Source organism: Salmo trutta, chromosome 7 (genome assembly GCF_901001165.1).
Source record: "Salmo trutta chromosome 7, fSalTru1.1, whole genome shotgun sequence".
In the NCBI taxonomy this organism is placed as follows: domain Eukaryota; kingdom Metazoa; phylum Chordata; class Actinopteri; order Salmoniformes; family Salmonidae; genus Salmo; species Salmo trutta.
This window is the reverse complement of record NC_042963.1, coordinates 48,933,416-48,953,302: the sequence shown is the minus strand read 5'-3', so window position 1 is coordinate 48,953,302 and position 19,887 is coordinate 48,933,416. Positions and strand designations below refer to the sequence as shown.

The following is a 19,887-nucleotide window of genomic DNA, read 5'->3' as shown; positions in this document are numbered from 1 at the left end:
GTCAAAAGGACTTAAGCCATCCCAGGCTCATTATGGCAAATCTCCAAAAGCATAGATGGAAATAAAAATGTTCTTATGACTTTAGAAGAGGCTTATTACTGAAGAAATCAATCCAAAATGCATTTATGGCATTTAGGCATGTATCAGAAGACATACCTGCTTGCTAAAGTCAATTTACTTTGTGGGTTGTAGGAGAGCCTAGGCTGGCGTCATAGATGAATACATTAATGACTCTGTCATTAGTTGTGGCGGACTGTGAAAACAAGAGCAATGATCAACAACATAACCTCATTACCTTGGTGTTTTCAAAAATCACAAGTTTTGCATGCCTCTTTCCAGAGATTCTGGGATCTTCACAGGGAAGTGAATGGCCTGAGGGTGAAGGAGAAAGAGTAAACCGGAGAGAGGGAAAAGGAGAAAGAGGGTGGTCCACAAGGCCCATCTCATTATTCAGAGAGACACTCGAGGCCACCGGAAAAAGCGCACTTCATTGTTCTTGTCAAACTCCGTCCGGCTTAATGGCATGTTCAGTTCTTAGGGCCTCAGCTAGTGGAGAGATAATGGTTGTGGTGTGGCTGGGCCAGATGTAAAGAGAGAGAGACGATCTGATCACCCTGTTTCATACACAGTGCTGCCTGACCTCAACACAGTATTTTGATATTAACTCACAGCCATAGACGTACGACTGATATATTGTCTTTTCTCACAGCTCTAAGTATAAATGTTACTGCATGACTTCATTAAAAAGCCATTACCAGGGACTTTATGTAATGGATTTTGGCCAAAACAAAAAGAGAAATGTGGACTAAACTAGATATACACTGGTAATGACATTAGGAAGACACACGTCTGATACATACATACAGTAGAACATTTCAAACCCACACATATTATGGTAATATCACACACTTAAAAATACAGTGATGCTCAGGCTTATCCTTAAGCTGTTGTATGTTTCCACAAAGTGAAAGGCCACTACAGATTTCTTGAACACACTACCGTCTCTGCCACCCCTTAGTGAAATAGATTGGCTTGTTACTCTGGATGCTACTTCTCTCATCAAACTTCTAGAGCTCACAAAGGGAGTTTTGGTATTTTACCTCCTTTTTCACCCCAATTTCGCGTTATCCAATTGCGATCCAATTACGATCCAATTACGATCCAATTACGATCCAATTGCGATCCAATTGCGATCCAATTACGATCTTGTCTCATCGCTGCAACTCCACAACGGGCTCAGGAGAGGTGAAGGTCGAGTCATTCGTCCTCCGAAACATGACCCGCCAAACCGCACTTATTAACACCTGCCTGCTTAACCCGGAAGCAAGCCGCCCCAATGTGTCAGAGGAACTGACGACCAAAGTCAGCCTGCAGGCGACAAGGAGTCGCTAGAGCGCGATGTGCCAAGTAAAGCCCCCCCCCCGGCCAAACCCTCCCCTAACCCGGACAACACTGGGCCAATTGTGCACCAACCTGTGGGACTCCCAGTCACGGCCGGTTGTGACACAGCCTGGGATTGAACCCGGGTCTGTAATGACACCTCAAGCTGCGCCACTCGGAAGGCCCCCGTTAATAGGATCTGTGTCTTCAGAGCTTACAGAGTGAAGCAGAAAGTCAGATCCTATTGAAATAAAATGAGTGAAGAATCCACCAAGAGGCTCTTACTTTGTCAGCTTCTCCTTTGTGCCAATGTGTGTGACCCGCTGGTCGCTTTTTCACAGATCAAACAGTCACGCATCTGAAAAACAAAAAAACAAACATAGAAGTTAGCCTTAAAGCCATAGACACATACCAGACACATTTTCAGCTGGTATCTATCAAATCAAATCAAATCTGATTGGTTAGCAGATGTTAATGCGAGGGTAGCAAAATGCTTGTGCTTCTTGTTCCAACAGTGCAGTAATATTTAACAAGTCATCTAACAATTCCCCAACAACTACCTAATACACACAAATCTAAAGGGATGGAATAAGAATATGTAGATATAAATATATGGATGAGCGTATCTATGTACTGTATATTGGTGGGGAAAGAGGAATATGTTATTTTTCCATTAGACTAACTGGGTGATACACAGATACTGGGCACCTGTTCAACCTGAGGCCTTTCAGCACTACTCCCCAGCTGAAGGTTTTTAGAATGTCATTTGTGCCTAATGGCCACACTCATTAGTGGCATCTCAAAAACATTGTGGTCATTACCGAAACACATTTGCAGTGTGACTTAAACCATCAATCACCCTTCATTCCATGGCAGTTGGTTGGCAAAATATAATTAATGCAAAGCCAGAATGTTCTAATAATCTGTAAAGCGCTATCCTTACACGATCCCTGCTATCCTTACACGATCCCTGCTATCCTTACACGATCCTTGCTATCCTTATACTATCCTTGCTATCCTTACACGATCCCTGCTATCCTTACACTATTCTTGCTATCCTTACACTATTCTTGCTATCCTTACACTATTCTTGCTATCCTTACACGATCCTTGCTATCCTTACATGATCCTTGCTATCCTTACACGATCCTTGCTATCCTTACACTATTCTTGCTATCCTTACACTATTCTTGCTATCCTTACACTATTCTTGCTATCCTTACACTATCCTTGCTATCCTTACACGACCCCTGCTATCCTTACACGATTCTTGCTATCCTTACACGATTCCTGCTATCCTTACACGATCCCTGCTATCCTTACACGATCCCTGCTATCCTTACACGATCCTTGCTATCCTTACACGATCCCTGCTATCCTTACACGATCCCTGCTATCCTTACACGATCCCTGCTATCCTTACACGATCCTTGTTTGGGAGTTGAATGTGCAGGAATAACCCAAATGGACCAAATAAGAAGGTAGAAGGTGAGTGAGTACACATAAGGCACCTTTCATTAACACCTTTCTGACACTATTTATGACACCTTTTTGAGTGTTGCAGTATCATTCACAACAACCTTCATAACAACTATCTCCATCAGTATTCCATTTTCCAGTGAGCTTGTTTTGACTAGGGATAATTGTTGTCAATGTAGCGAGAAACCTGGTTTGAGGGAAACATCCATCATTGATGCAGAACAGGCTGCTACACTCCTACATGCTGACCACACCGCCCACGTTGCATGCGCGAGCATTGCAAAATACATTTACACATATGTTATTCAACCATTGCACCCAAACTACTCGCGCACATCAATGAGCGTCTGCGTAGCCATGCGCTAAAATAGAACTTAGTTCGATTTGTGATGCTTCACGCACTGCAAGTCCCGCCTCTCCCATCTCCTCATTGCTTTTTAGGAGCATATACCCATGTGGGTGACTGAAAGATGAACTGAGGACCACACTCCGGTCCAGTTGGTGGTGGTAATGCAGCTTAAAGTTGGTTGCCAACCTCCATATAAAGTCCAAAGAAGAATAAGAAGCCTGAAAGAGGAGAGATTAGTAGAAACAAACTCGGGTTTACCCTTTAATCTGTGGATTATTTTTTTAAATGTATTTTATTTCACCGTTATTTAACCAGGTAGGCTAGTTGAGAACAAGTTCTCATTTACAACTGCGACCTGGCCAAGATAAAGCAAAGCAGTGCGACACAAACAACAACACAGAGTTACACATGGAATAAACAAACATACAGTCAATAACACAATAGAAAAAAAATAGTTGGAGTAGAGGACCTTGTGCATTTCAGGTATATATGTTGTTAAACCAGGACAAATTAGTTGCAACAGCAAGCTAGCTAGCTAAATTGCCATAAATGTTTAATGCTTTTTTGACTGCGTGTCCTGATCGCGTCTGGTGTGGTTGGACAAAATCAACATGCGTGCGAGCGGTGTGGTCAGCATGTAAGAAAAAAGGGTTTCAAATGGGTTCTTGGGCTGTCCCCATAGGAAAACCCTTTTGGTTCGAGGTAGAACCCTTTTTGGTTCAAGGTAGACAGCCGAAGAACCCTTTAATTCTTAAAGGCCTAAGCTGTTAGGGGGGTGCTCTCGAGTGGCTAGATGTTCTTTACCATTTGGCCATTAGATTTACCACCAATGCTCCTTATAGGACACATCACTACACTCTATACTCTGTAAATTGGTCATCTCTGTATACCCGTCGCAAGACCCACTGGTTGATGCTTATTTATGAAACCCTCTTAGGCCTCACTCCCCCCTATCTGAGATATCTACTGCAACCCTCATCCTCCACATACAACGCCCGTTCTGCCAGTCACATTCTGTTAAAGGTCCCCAAAGCACACACATCCCTGGGTTGCTCTTTTGAATTCGCTTTAGCTAGCGACTGGAACGAGCTGCAAAAAACACTCAAACTGGACAATCTCTTCATTCAAAGACTCAATCATGGACACTCTTACTGACAGGTGTGGATGCTTTGCGCAATGTATTGTTGTCTTTACCTTCTTGACCTTTGGGCTGTTGACTGTGCCCAAAAATGTTTGTACCATGTTTTGTGCTTCTACCATGTTGTGTTGCTACCATGTTGTTGTCATGTTGTGTTGCTACCATGCTGTGTTGTCATGTGTTGCTGCCTTGCTATGTTGATGTTTTAGATCTCTCTTTATGTAGTGTTGTGTGTCTCTCTTGTTATGATGTGTGTTTTGTCCTATATTTATATTGTATTTATTTTTTTAATCCCAGGCCCCCGCAGGAGGCCTTTTGCCTTTTGGTAGGTCGTCATTGTAAATACGAATTTGTTCTTAACTGACATGCCTAGTTAAATAAATGTTAAATACAAATAAATAAATAGACACACAATGAATAAAACATTCATAAATGTCAAAAAAAGAGTGTTAAAAAAATAAATCATAAGGTTTGGAAGTATCTGTCCTAAATCTAGGAGATATAAGAAAGCTCAGGAAAAATATATCTTTACACATACACTGCTCAAAAAAATAAAGGGAACACTTAAACAACACAATGTAACTCCAAGTCAATCACACTTCTGTGAAATCAAACTGTCCACTTAGGAAGCAACACTGATTGACAATAAATTTCACATGCTGTTGTGCAAATGGAATAGACAACAGGTGGAAATTGTAGGCAATTAGCAAGCCACCCCCAATAAAGGAGTGGTTCTGCAGGTGGTGACCACAGACCACTTCTCAGTTCCTATGCTTCCTGGCTGATGTTTTGGTCACTTTTGAATGCTGGCGGTGCTTTCACTCTAGTGGTAGCATGAAACGGAGTCTACAACCCACACAAGTGGCTCAGGTAGTGCAGCTCATCCAGGATAGCACATCAATGCGAGCTGTGGCAAGAAGGTTTGCTGTGTCTGTCAGCGTAGTGTCCAGAGCATGGAGGCGCTACCAGGAGACAGGCCAGTACATCAGGAGACGTGGAGGAGGCCGTAGGAGGGCAACAACCCAGCAGCAGGACCGCTACCTCCGCCTTTGTGCAAGGAGGAGCAGGAAGAGCACTGCCAGAGCCCTGCAAAATTACCTCCAGCAGGCCACAAATGTGCATGTGTCTGCTCAAACGGTCAGAAACAGACTCCATGAGTGTGGTATGAGGGCCCGACGTCCACAGGTGGGGGTTGTGCTTACAGCCCAACACCGTGCAGGACGTTTGGCATTTGCCAGAGAACACCAAGATTGGCAAATTCGCCACTGGCGCCCTGTGCTCTTCACAGATGAAAGCAGGTTCACACTGAGCACATGTGACAGACGTGACAGAGTCTGGAGACGCCGTGGAGAACGTTCTGCTACCTGCAACATCCTCCAGCATGACCGGTTTGGTGGTGAGTCAGTCATGGTGTGGGGTGGCATTTCTTTGGGGGGCTGCACAGCCCTCCATGTGCTCGCCAGAGGTAGCCTGACTGCCATTAGGTACCGAGATGAGATCCTCAGACCCCTTGTGAGACCATATGCTGGTGCGGTTGGCCCTGGGTTCCTCCTAATGCAAGACAATGCTAGACCTCATGTGGCTGGAGTGTGTCAGCAGTTCCTGCAAGAGGAAGGCATTGATGCTATGGACTGGCCCGCCCGTTCCCCAGACCTGAATCCAATTGAGCACATCTGGGACATCATGTCTCGCTCCATCCACCAACGCCACGTTGCACCACAGACTGTCCAGGAGTTGGCGGATGCTTTAGTCCAGGTCTGGGAGGAGATCCCTCAGGAGACCATCCGCCACCTCATCAGGAGCATGCCCAGGCGTTGTAGGGAGGTCATACAGGCACGTGGAGGCCACACACACTACTGAGCCTCATTTTGACTTGTTTTAAGGACATTACATCAAAGTTGGATCAGCCTGTAGTGTGGTTTTCCACTTTAATTTTGAGTGTGACTCCAAATCCGGACCTCCATGGGTTGATAAATTGGATTTCCATTGATTATTTTTGTGTGATTTTGTTGTCAGCACATTCAACTATGTAAAGAAAAAAGTATTTAATAAGATTATTTCATTCATTCAGATCTAGGATGTGTTATTTTAGTGTTCCCTTTATTTTTTTGAGCAGTACACTTAACCCCTTATTTTTGTTAGCACAAAACGACGTCCATACTTCCATTAATTTGTATGGGTTACCTATAGATGAACGTTTAATATATATCTCCATACTTCCATTCATTTGTATGGGTTACCTTCAGATGAAGGTTTAATATATATCTCCATACTTCCATTCATTTGTATGGGTTTTGGGTGATGGATTTTGATCGGGATTTTTTTTATTATGTTACTTAGATCGATGCACCGGTGCGTCAATAGACTCTATTGTTATTTTACTGCTGCACGTTAATTATTTGTTACTTTTATTTCTTACTTTTTTTGAAGGTATTTTCTTAAAACTGCATCGCTTGGTTGAGGGCTTGTAAGTGAGCATTTCACTGTAAGGTCTACACCTGTTGTATTCAGCGCATGTGACAAATACACTTTGATTTGATGTCTCTAAGGAAGAAGCATGGAACACTATGGGGTCAACAGTTACCTCTGATCATGAATATATCTGTGAAAGATAACATCTGCTAGGGGCAGCCATGGCAGCTTTGATATAGATACAGTTTGACCATGGGAAGTCACATCTTCTGGTGTGGTTGGGAGAGCTTAACGTGTGAACCAATTAGGACCAAATCTTAACTTGACATCTGCAATCACAGCAAATATGCGGATTTAAAAAATCTTGGTGTTGAGGCACTTACGCACTCACTTGGTGAAGGCTACAGGACGGCAAGCCATCTGTCACTAGCAAACACAGTCATGGGTGGTACTGGTTCCTCGAAAATTCACTCGAAAAGCACCCTTGGAAATAAATGTGCAAATAAGGCTTCACACCCTACAGTGTTAACACAACCACTAAAAATGAGTTACTGTAAAATCACTGGTGTTAATTCCTTAACACTGAGAAAGTGCAACATCATCAGCTCCAGTAAGGTGTTAATTTAAGTTGGAATTTGCAACACCCATGATGTAGGGACCCAGCACGCTTGGGGTGTTATTTTAACACGATTTTAGTGGTTCACAGACACACACTACGAAAGTGTTAAATGTAACACTGTGGGTCTTAAAATTCTGATCTCAAATTTGCTGTGCACCTAACTATAACTTTCGCGAAATCTTCAATTGACATCAACGCATGACAGAATCTTTTTCCATCTCCTCTACAGATAACTGCCTCTCAGGTATTAGATTTGTCAGCGTCACTTTCTCAGATGATCTGACAGGTCCATCTCAGTGCTAGAATAGCACCCCACATAGCGCCCATCCAGCCTGGTCACTGTCTCATTACACCCCACACAGATCAACAAAGAAAAAGGTGGCATAACTATTGATTTTTATAGTCAATGTTTCAGTCAATGTTTCAACAGGTCTGGCCCTGACCAGAGTCAGTCAATACAATCCTGTTACGATGCAACTCCAGCCCAGCTTTCGTGGTGAGACTGATAGAAAGGGAACAATAAAAGAGATAAGCTACATTTGCAATAAGAGCCACAGTTGATAAGTATCCAGTGGCCAGGCCAAAATACATGAAAATAGCCCCAGGTACATCCTTTACCCAAACAAGTTTGCGTCTCAAATGGCATCATATTTCCTTCTTAGCGCACTACTTTGTATTGTTTATTTAACCAGGCAAGTCAGTTAAGTACAAATTCTTATTTACAATGACGGCCTACCCTGGCCAAACCTTAACCCGGACGACGCTGGGCCAATTGTGCACTGCCCTATGGAACTCCCATAGGCCGGTTGTGATACAGCCTGGAATCGAACCAGGGTCTGTAGTGATGCCTTTAGCACTGAGATGCAGTACCTTAGACCACTGTGCCACTCAGGAGCCCCCAGGACTGATAGGCCTCTGTTCAAAAGTAATGCACTATATAGGGAATAATTGAAATATTATATTTCCTGCGTAATGCACTACTATAGACCAGAGCCAATTCTTCCCTTTTGGTCAAAAGTAGTGCACTATATAGGGAATAGGGTGCCATTTGTCTAACACCTCGGTTAGTACCGGGAGGTGTAGGGGGTCACCAACATAAGTATCAACTGGTTTGGCACGTTCTAACACAGTGTGCTTAGTGGAAGCCGCTCAAATCTGTGCAGTCTGACAGGGAAGAGAACACACCATCTAGGACACAACATAGGATGCCATTAGATGACGCTATTATAGGTCGAGCCAGCCACAAACACCCTGGCTGACAGAGGTGAGAGCAGTAGTGCATCATCTCAGTGTTTAATCTGGCGGGGAGATGAGAGCAGGTTATTCCCACATCGCTGAGAGGAATGGGATTTGTGTCACCAGCAAAGCCATGATAAAACCCGGGACACAGCGCCATCATTTAGGATAAAGCGGTCTCAGTTAGAGGAAAGTGGGTTTACAATGGAACAGTAGTTCAATGGAACCAACACATACCTATGTTAGCATTTTTACATTACAGCACAAAATGAAGAGGTAATAACATGGTAATAGTATGGCAAAAGTTATAGTTACTCACAGAGAGAGAGACAGAGAGACAGAGAGAGAGAGAGAGAGAGAGAAGCATTAAAGCACAGAATAGAAGAGCAGAATCTGCTTCAATAGCCCATGCAGCTACAGGCATACTTACCTGCCTGCTGTACGTCTCCTGTTGTCAGTGTGAGGAGCGTGAGGGAGTTCTGCCGATGCTCTGTGCTGCACGCTGCCACCAGTCTTAATAATCTCCATGACTCACACAAGAGCAGATCATTGGCTCTCAAAACAGTGCAGTAAACACTCATCATAATGCCGGTCTCCTGCTACTAGCCTCTCTCTCTGTCTCTCTGTGTCCATTCCTCTCTCTCTCTCTGATCTCCACCTCTCTTTTTCAGCCCTCTCCCTCTCTTCCTCTCTCTCCACCTCCCTGCCCCTCTCTCTGACTCCCCTCACCAAGGTGTCACTAACTGTGTCTGCACACCCTACTTCTCATTGGTTGTCCGTTTTTCCTTCTCCTAACCCTCCTCCCCTTTCCAATTTTCTGTCTTAAAGTCGCAACATGTTGAAATGCACCCCTCAGCCTCAACTCCCCGTGGCTTGAGCTAAGCCTCTCACTCTCTTTCAGACAGGGATTTAAATCAATCAAAATTCAGCCAAAGAGCATATTTTAAGGTCGTTAAGGGACAGATTTCAGTGATTGTAAAGAGAGTACTGGTGCATGATTGAAAGTAAAGAGCCAGTCCCCGTACTTATTTAGAATTAAAATGTGTCTTTCTACACCTTAAAATGTAGATATATACAGTACATATTCTACTGTGCCATCCATGGTGTGCTCTCTCTCATGCAATATTTATAATGCCTAGATATGTATCCTAGATTAATGTGTGAATATTGAATAATAACAATGGCAGTGGTGAGGCTTTGTGCTGTAAAGTGCTCTGCGTACTTATGGTGTTACTAAGGCATTTCAAATGAGCTGCTGCAGTTTAAATGGAACAGTGTCGTCTAAATCATTCAACGAATACCATGTAGCAGGCACAGCTAGAACACAACGCCTAGGATATTACATTGCTCGTCTTGAACACAATGACACACAAGTGAAGTTCACCGCTGTAAAGCATGAACCCAATTCAACTGTGCTTTATTTAACCATGTTATCCTACCTACAACAGGAACATCACCTAAGATATTGTAATACTCTAATATAATGCAATGTTCAAAAGAAGTATGAGGTAAAACGGTAACTCTGATTTTAACAGTCTAGGTTGAAACTTCAGGTTGAGCCCGGGGGCAAATCGCCCCGGGGTGAAATTGCCAGCAGTGTGAAAACACCTCAAGTATACTCTGTCTGCACTCTACAGCAATGTCACCCTCAGCGAGAATAGACAACAAGCTCCGAACAATTACCATGCCTGATTATGAGCGACAGACAGTCTGCTCCGTAGTCTGTTGGTTAAACTGGGGCTCTTTGTGTACTTAGGATATTCTTCATGTGTACTTTAGAAATGAGCTTGGCTAAGTTAATGAATAGATGAATAAATACATAAAAAATTCATGTTGTGATATCATGTTCTCTCAAGGGCATCCATGGATGACTAACACCTTGCAACTTAAATCCAGCACTCGGTTAAAACTGGTTGAGTCAACGTTGTTTCCACATAATCTCAACCCCCCCAAAAATCTATGTGATGATGTTGAATCAATGTGGAAAACTGATTGGATTTGTATAAGTCTTCAACTTAAGGGCATTTCTTTTTTTCACTCAACTTTTGACCTAAATCCAATGACATGGTGACATTTGTTGTTGATTTCACATTGAATGCACGTTAGTTGAAAACTCAACCAAATGTAAATCAAAAATAGATGATGTACTGACATCTGTGCCCAGTGGGAGGGAGTTTAAAGCAATGGCTGCCTCCCCCTCAACTTTCCCCAATAAAATCAAATGGTAAAATAAGGACAGAGGACAGGAGGCTTTGACAAAAGATGATGGCTTGGCCAACGAACATACGACTATTAACTTGTTATGGATAGGGGGCAGTATTTTCACGGCCGGATAAAATACATACCCGATTTAATCTGATTATTACTCCTGCCCAGAAACTAGAATACGCATATAAGTATTAGCTTTGGATCGAAAACACTCCAAAGTTTCTAAAACTGTTTGAATGGTGTCTGTGGGTATAACAGAACTCATTTGGCAGGCCAAAACCTGAGAAGATTCCAAACAGGAAGCGCCCTCTCTGACCATTTCTTTGCCTTCTTGATCATCTCTATCCAAAACAGGGGATCTCTGCTGTAACGTGACATTTTCTAACGCTCCAATAGGCTCTCAGAAGGCGCCAGAACGTTGAATGATGACTTTGCAGGCCATGGCTGAAAAACAGTAGCGCATTTGGTAAGTGGTCGATCTGAGAACAATGAGACTGGCGCGCGCGTGCACGAGACGACTCCATGTTTTTATTTTCAGTCTTTGAACGAAAACAACGACTCCCGGTCGGAATATTAGCGCTTTTTTACGAGAAAAATCGCATAAAAATTGATTTTAAACAGCGTTTGACATGCTTCGAAGTACGGTAATGGAATATTTTGAAATTTTTTGTTACGAAACGCGCCGGCCGTGTCACCCTTCTTTACCCTTCGGATAGTGTCTTGAACGCACAACAAAACGCCGCTATTTGGATATAACTATGGATTATTTGGAACCAAACCAACATTTGTTATTGAAGTAGAAGTCCTGGGAGTGCATTCTGACGAAGAACAGCAAAGGTAATCCAATTTTTCTTATAGTAAATCTGAGTTTGGTGAGTACCAAACTTGGTGGGTGTCAAAATAGCTAGCCATGATGGCCGGGCTATCTACTCAGAATATTGCAAAATGTGCTTTCACCGAAAAGCTATTTTAAAATCGGACACCGCGATTGCATAAAGGAGTTCTGTATCTATAATTCTTAAAATAATTGTTATGTTTTTTGTGAACGTTTATCGTGAGTAATTTAGTAAATTCACCGGAAGTGTTCGGTGGGAATGCTAGTTCTGAACATCACATGTTAATGTAAAAAGCTGGTTTTTGATATAAATATGAACTTGATTGAACAAAACATGCATGTATTGTATAACATAATGTCCTAGGAGTGTCATCTGATGAAGATCATCAAAGGTTAGTGCTGCATTTAGCTGTGGTTTTGTTTTTTGTGACATTATATGCTAGCTTGAAAAATGGGTGTCTGATTATTTCTGGCTGGGTACTCTGCTGACATAATCTAATGTTTTGCTTTCGCTGTAAAGCCTTTTTGAAATCGGACAGTGTGGTTAGATAAAGGAGAGTCTTGTCTTTAAAATGGTGTAAAATAGTCATATGTTTGAAAAATGGAAGTTTTCGGATTTTCGAGGACTTTGTATTTCGCGCCACGCCCATCATTGGATATTGAAGCAGGTGTTCCGCTAGCGGAACGTCTAGATGTAAGACAAACCTGTACTTTACTGACATGCTAAGTGCCATATTATAAGGTCATGTATGATTTTGACCGTTCTTACAATGCTTTTAGAGCTGCATCACAATGCATTACACCTGCAGGCTAATCAAAGCCTAACCGACACATTGTATTGATTGCTTTGTAACACTCAGTGAGTCATAGCCTTCTTGACAGACAGGTATGTGATTACTAGCCTAGAGGGTCAGGCATTAAAAGGTTGGAGGTAAAAGGAGGGGTTAGGAACATCTCTTCTTCTCCAATACACCTTCCTCTGTTGTTCCTGCAATGCTTTAGTAATTCCCCAGTCAGACACAAGCTGTCTGACAACCTCCAGTCAGTCTAATCACTCTCACAGTAACCTCCAGTCAGTCTAATCACTCTCACAGTAACCTCCAGTCAGTCTACTCACTCTCACAGTAACCTCCAGTCAGTCTAATCACTCTCACAGTAATCTCCAGTCAGTCTAATCACTCTCACAGTAACCTCCAGTCAGTCTAATCACTCACAGTAACCTCCAGTCAGTCTAATCACTCTCACAGTAATCTCCAGTCAGTCTAATCACTCTCACAGTAACCTCCAGTCAGTCTAATCACTCTCACAGTAACCTCCAGTCAGTCTAATCACTCTCACAGTAATCTCCAGTCAGTCTAATCACTCTCACAGTAACCTCCAGTCAGTCTAATCACTCTCACAGTAACCTCCAGTCAGTCTAATCACTCTCACAGTAACCTCCAGTCAGTCTAATCACTCTCACAGTAACCTCCAGTCAGTCTAATCACTCTCACAGTAATCTCCAGTCAGTCTAATCACTCTCACAGTAACCTCCAGTCAGTCTAATCACTCTCACAGTAACCTCCAGTCAGTCTAATCACTCTCACAGTAACCTCCAGTCAGTCTAATCACTCTCACAGTAACCTCCAGTCAGTCTAATCACTCTCACAGTAACCTCCAGTCAGTCTAATCACTCTCACAGTAATCTCCAGTCAGTCTAATCACTCTCACAGTAACCTCCAGTCAGTCTACTCACTCTCACAGTAACCTCCAGTCAGTCTAATCACTCTCACAGTAACCTCCAGTCAGTCTAATCACTCTCACAGTAACCTCCAGTCAGTCTAATCACTCTCACAGTAACCTCCAGTCAGTCTAATCACTCTCACAGTAACCTCCAGTCAGTCTAATCACTCTCACAGTAACCTCCAGTCAGTCTAATCACTCTCACAGTAATCTCCAGTCAGTCTAATCACTCTCACAGTAACCTCCAGTCAGTCTAATCACTCTCACAGTAACCTCCAGTCAGTCTAATCACTCTCACAGTAACCTCCAGTCAGTCTAATCACTCTCACAGTAACCTCCAGTCAGTCTAATCACTCTCACAGTAATCTCCAGTCAGTCTAATCACTCTCACAGTAACCTCCAGTCAGTCTAATCACTCTCACAGTAACCTCCAGTCAGTCTAATCACTCTCACAGTAACCTCCAGTCAGTCTAATCACTCTCACAGTAACCTCCAGTCAGTCTAATCACTCTCACAGTAATCTCCAGTCAGTCTAATCACTCTCACAGTAATCTCCAGTCCGTTTAATCACTCTCACAGTGTGGATGGATGTAAACTAATTTACATTTCATTCTGTCTGCCTGAAAGTATTTTATACCAGCAGGTACAGCAAAGAGGCAACCTTATCTGTGTAATTGCCTGTTTAGTGATAAAATGGACACTTGTTGGTTAAGAGTCACTCCCAAAATAAAATGTGAATGTAGAGAATCAGAGAAAAGGTTGACAGGACATTCATGTCAATGTTATATTGACACAACCATGCAGCATTGTAGGGCCATTCAGCTTTTCAGAAAAGCCATTTTTGACAGAACATTTCAAAATGTCAATTTTTATTTATCCTTCATCCACAAAACAAGTGAATTGTCACTACTGCCATTGTTGGCCGTGGTTATGGCAATGAGCCACCACGACGACCATGTGTATTGGCAGGAATAATAGTGGTCAGATCTGTGTCTGGGTCCCTCTACAAAATGAACAAAACTACTACTTCATTTACTATTCTGATCATGAAAGAGGAATGTTTCCATTGGGTCTTTGAGGCCAAGATGAGAGCAATACAATTTTTTTTCAATCACTTTGGTTACATTTTCAGATGTAAGTGGTATATTTTCAAAACTCTAAGTGCGTGGGTGTGTTGTGAGTGTGGGAAATGTGAGTGTTATTGAGGGTTCATTCAGGTGAAAGATTGTTCGCATCAAATCCATCACAACTGTCACGGGCGTCGAAAGGATTAGACCAAGGCGCAGCGTGGATAGTGCTCATTCTTGATTTATTTTATGAGAACACTTCAAGCAAAATAACCAACGACCAACAGTTCCGTCAGGTAAAACAACTAAACGGAAAATAACCACCCACAAAACCCAAAGGAAAACAGGCTGCCTAAGTATGGCTTCCAATCCGAGACAACGAAAGACACCTGCCTCTGATTGGAAACCATACTCAGCCACACATGGAAAATGAAACATAGAAACAGAAAACTAGAACAAATTCCCCTAGAAACAAACCAACCCCAAAACACACAAAACGACCCCCCTGCCACGCCCTGACCATACTACTATGGCAAAATGACCCTTCTCACTGGTCAGGACGTGACAACAACCCCATGCTAGGTAGGCAGGACAATTCAATTTTATAGCCCGCCCATTTCCTCAGATGGCCTGGGAATATTCAGGGTTGATAGGATGTTCCTGTGGCTTCTTCACATACTAATGCGAGACAACCAGGGTGAAAGTGAATATATGTCCTTTCCACAGACCTTAGAGCAAGTGAATATGATACTTACCTATCCATTGGATAGCATAATGGAGGAGTGCCCTCAAATTGTGTCAAACAGTATTGATTATATACTTTATCTATAGGAATGTAGGACAGGGTGCTGCACATCATAGGTGCCTGTGTTTTATAAATATGTTATGCAACAAGGAATCATTGTAACACAGACTGGAGATGCCAGGGGGTAAAGCGCAGAGGTGCACTTTTTGGAACCTATGCTATCACACAATCTTGAGTCAGATGATGGACATTATGAGTGAACAAAAAGAAATAGCCTTTATGAATCTATGTCAAGCAGAGCGTGGGCTGGGTTGTACTAGGCCCCTGGAGTTCACACCTCAATTGAGCCAATCACAACTATCCTGAAAGCCACTCATTCATTTCAAAATGTTTTATCCAGTGATATTTTCTTAAAGTGTAAGGGGGTTTGGTATGGGCGTGGTTATAAAGAAATGGACTGGTCAGTCACTGTAGGCGATTGTGTTACAATTCTTATTAGAAAACCAAAGACACTGTGTAATCATTAAACACCCATAGACCTGTATGAGACATTACCTACACTCCTCACAACGCAGTAGGTGGCATCACTTATGATAACATATCATTAAATCAGCTTTAGGTGTTTAATGATTACAGTCTTTGGTTTTATAATAATAATAATTGTAATAATACTAATATTGTTTGTATTTATTTATTCATTCATTAGGTGATTGTGTTGAAGCAGAATGTGTAGTGGTCATGCCGAGGTTAAGCTCAGCATATAGATCCAGCACCCGTAGGAAGGTTGGGAAAAGGAGACATTTCACTGTGTATGTAGACCTGTTTAACTACAGGTATTATAATAATCTACTGATAATAGGTGTTTTAAAATCTATTCTGGTAAAACATGTAGAACATCTTGTTTTGGACATCTCAACCATTGGGGTCATTTGCGGTACGACAATGAACTAAAAGACCTGCAACCCTGGCCAGAACATTTCTTACATTTTAGTCATTTAGCAGACGCTCTATCCAGAGCGACTTACAGTAGTGAATGCATACATTTTCATAGTTGTTCGTACTGGTCCCCCATGGCATTGCAAATGCCATGCTCTAGCAACTGAGCCAGATAGTACCAGTGCAACCGATAAGACCGGTCGCAGTAGTGTTGCCACGAATACAGGACCATTCAGTGCATCAGATGAATTCCTTGGAAGAGGCTTCAGTGAACTGTATCATCGGCGAACAGAACATTGTTGAGGCTCACATTCCCCTAGTACCACAACACAACAGTTAACCAACAGGTTATCATTGACCCGTAAGCAGAGATCTAAAAGACCTGTTAAGCCTTGTGAGAACTCTGACAAACTTGGAGGAATTCAACACCAACCTCAACCATAACACCAACCCTGTCACGGCTAATCTGATCACAACAAACCCCTTGACATCCATTACAGCCACACCTGTTGGCACACACAGTCACTCTACGGGCCCTCTGTCTTCAGGTTTAATACTACCCCATTATGAGGCATCTGTTTCTCAAACTAGACACTCTAATGCACTTACATTTACATTTTAGTCATTTAGCAGACGCTCTTATCCAGAGCAACTTACAGTAGTGAATGCATTTCATTTCATGCATTTTTTTTTTTTTTTGTACTGGCCCCCCATGGGAATCGAACCCACAACCCTGGCGTTGCACACACCATGCTGGCGTTGCAAACACCATGCTCTACCAACTGAGCCTCAGGGCCTCTTGTCCTCTTGCTCAGTGCATCGAGGCCTACCACTTCTCTTTCTATTCTGGTTAGAGCCAGTTTGCGCTGTTCTGTGAAGGGAGTAGTACACAGCGTTGTATGAGATCTTCAGTTTCTTGGCAATTTCTTGCATGGAATAGCCTTAATTTCTCAGAACAAGAATAGACTGACGAGTTTCAGAAGAAAGTGCTTTGTTTCTGGCCATTTTGAGCCTGTAATCGAACCCACAAATGCTGATGCTCCAGATACTCAACTAGTCTAAAGAATGCCAGTTTTATTGCTTCTTTAATCAGAACAACAGTTTTCAGCTGTGCTAACATTTTCAAAAGGGTTTTCCAATGATCAATTAGCCTTTTAAAATGATAAACTTGGACTAGCTAACACAACGTGCCATTGGAACACAGGAGTGATGGTTGCTGATAATGGGCCTCTGTACGCCTATGAAGATATTCCATTAAAGAAATTAAGAAATCAGCCATTTCCAGCTACAATAGTTATTTACAATATTAACAATGTCTACACTGTATTTCTGATCAATATGATGTTATTTTAATAGACAAAAAAAGTAGCTTTTCTTTCAAAAACAAGGACATTTCTAAGTGACCCCAAACCTTTGAACGGTAGTGTATATATATATATTTGCAAAATAATAAATGGGAGATTGGAAGTGATTACATTGATGGAAGCTACAATCTATTTGCAATATTAAAGCTGATCTACCCCTAAAAATAAATACATAAATAAAATAAAAATTGTCATCATATTAGTACATTCGAGTAAACCGTATTTCATACTTTGTTTCTACAGAAATACATTTTCATTATGTAGTTCTCAAAATCTGCACTAGACAAACCAGTTGACATGTAAATTATATAGGTTTACCAAAGTGATCATCAATAAAGAGTAGTTGGATTAAGAAATAGTCAAATGTATTTTAACAAAAAAGAAGAGCATTGCATTGTAGAAGGCAATTACTTTATATGAACATGCATTGCAATGTGAAACATGTATTTCTAGATGAAACACTGATTAAGTTTGGTGAAAAAATTACTTTGAATTTGTTTGTTGTAATCAGTCAATTGAAAATGTGCTTAGAGTTGTTTTGAAACATGAGACATTTTGACGATCTGTTTTGTTTTTTGGGCTTAGTTGTGAAAATGTACTACATACTTGTGAAAATTGCACCAAAGTGATTGAAAAAAAAAAAACTAAAAACTAAATAGATAACTTATGTATTTTATAAACATAACTGCATTTGGGTTTCCCTTAAATAGTTTTTATTTTGAAACGTTAAATAGGTAAATCACTAAATAAAAACTGGATTGACATTATGCTGTTCTTATAGTAGGACATTTTAACCAGGGCAAAGTCAATGTTACGCTTCCCTGATGCTAATTACTGTCTCTTTGCATACTCTGTGATTACACGCTTGGATTGACAAGCATCAAGGTTATCCTTTAGTGTCAGGTTAGTGTTACTCAAAGGTGAAAGCATAGTTGAGTGCATGTGCAATGCTTTGAGAGCAAAGGACTTCTTACAAAGGTCATCACTCAAATCAGCCTGCCAACCTGCCATGTAGGTTCAGGCTGGCTATCCCTGTGGAGTTGGAAGAGTCAGAATTTTTCATATCCTCTATTTTGAGGTGTTGTGGGAAATCCTAGTTTCACTGAATATTCAATGAAGCAGAGCGGCACCCAGATTCAGATTCCACGTAAGTGGAACAGGAAAATATCCTCTTTCTACTGTACAAATGTTTTCCTTCAGTTTTCTTTTTTTTCAGCAGCGGTGGCAGAGATAGGGGGCGGTGCTACACTTCCAGTATTATAAGATACCTAGATAGTTACCTTGGAGGCTTCTCGGATGATCTGATGAGAAGAGAGAGATACAGTGGGGGGAAAAAGTATTTGATCCCCTGCTGATTTTGTATGTTTGCCCACTGATAAAGAAAGGATTAGTCTATAATTTTAATGGTAGGATTATTTGAACAGTGAGAGACAGAATAACAACAAAAATATCCAGAAAAACGCATGTCAAAAATGTTATAAGTTGATTTGCATTTTAATGAGGGAAATAAGTATCTGACCCCCTCTCAATCAGAAAGATTTCTGTCTCCCAGGTGTCTTTTATACAGGTAACGAGCTGAGATTAGGAGCACACTCTTAAAGGGAGTGCTCCTAACCGCAGCTTGTTACCTTTATAAAAGACACCTGTCCACAGAAGCAATCAATCAATCAGATTCCAAACTCTCCACCATGGCCAAGACCAAAGAGCTCTCCAAGGATGTCAGGGACTAGATTGTAGACCTACACAAGGCTGGAATGGGCTACAAGACCATCGCCAAGCAACTTGGTGAGAAGGTGACAACATTTGGTGCGATTATTCGCAAATGTAAATGGAAGAAACACAAATGAACTGTCAATAACCCTCGGCCTGGGGCTCCATGCAAGATCTCACCTCGTGGAGTTGCAATGATCATGAGAACGATGAGGAATCAGCCCAGAACTACACTGGAGGATCTTGTCAATGATCTCAAGGCAGCTGGGACCATAGTCACCAAGACAACAATTGGTAACACACTACGCCGTGAAGGACTTAAATCCTGCAGCGCCGGCAAGGTCCCCCTGCTCAAGAATACATATACATGCTCGTCTGAAGTTTGCCAATGAACATCTGAATGATGCAGAGGACAACTGGTGAAAGTGTTGTGGTCAGATGAGACCAAAATGGAGCTCTTTGGCATCAACTCAACTCGCCGTGTTTGGAGGAGGAGGAATGCTGCCTATGACCCCAACAACACCATCTCCACCGTCAAACATGGAGGTGGAAACATTATGCTTTGGGGGTGTTTTTCTGCTAAGGGGACAGGACAACTTCACCGCATCATTTGACGGGGACATGTACTGTCAAATCTTGGGTGAGAACCTCCTTCCCTTAGCCAGGGCATTGAAAATGGGTCGTGGA

At 42.0% G+C, this 19,887-nt stretch overlaps 1 protein-coding gene across 1 annotated transcript in view; it reads right to left on the bottom strand.

Moving 5' to 3' along the window:
• LOC115197585 (alpha-1,3-mannosyl-glycoprotein 4-beta-N-acetylglucosaminyltransferase C-like) overlaps positions 1–9,252 on the bottom strand; it is a 38,259-nt gene extending 29,007 nt beyond the window's left edge. Inside the window, exons 1-2 of the mRNA XM_029759244.1 lie at positions 9,044–9,252; positions 1,666–1,738 (exon numbers count right to left, since the gene is read on the bottom strand). Coding sequence (XP_029615104.1) covers position 1,666 — 1 coding nt within the window. The 5' untranslated portion in view covers positions 1,667–1,738; positions 9,044–9,252. The remainder of the gene's footprint in view (positions 1–1,665; positions 1,739–9,043) is intronic.
• Between the last annotated feature and the right edge of the window lie 10,635 nt (positions 9,253–19,887).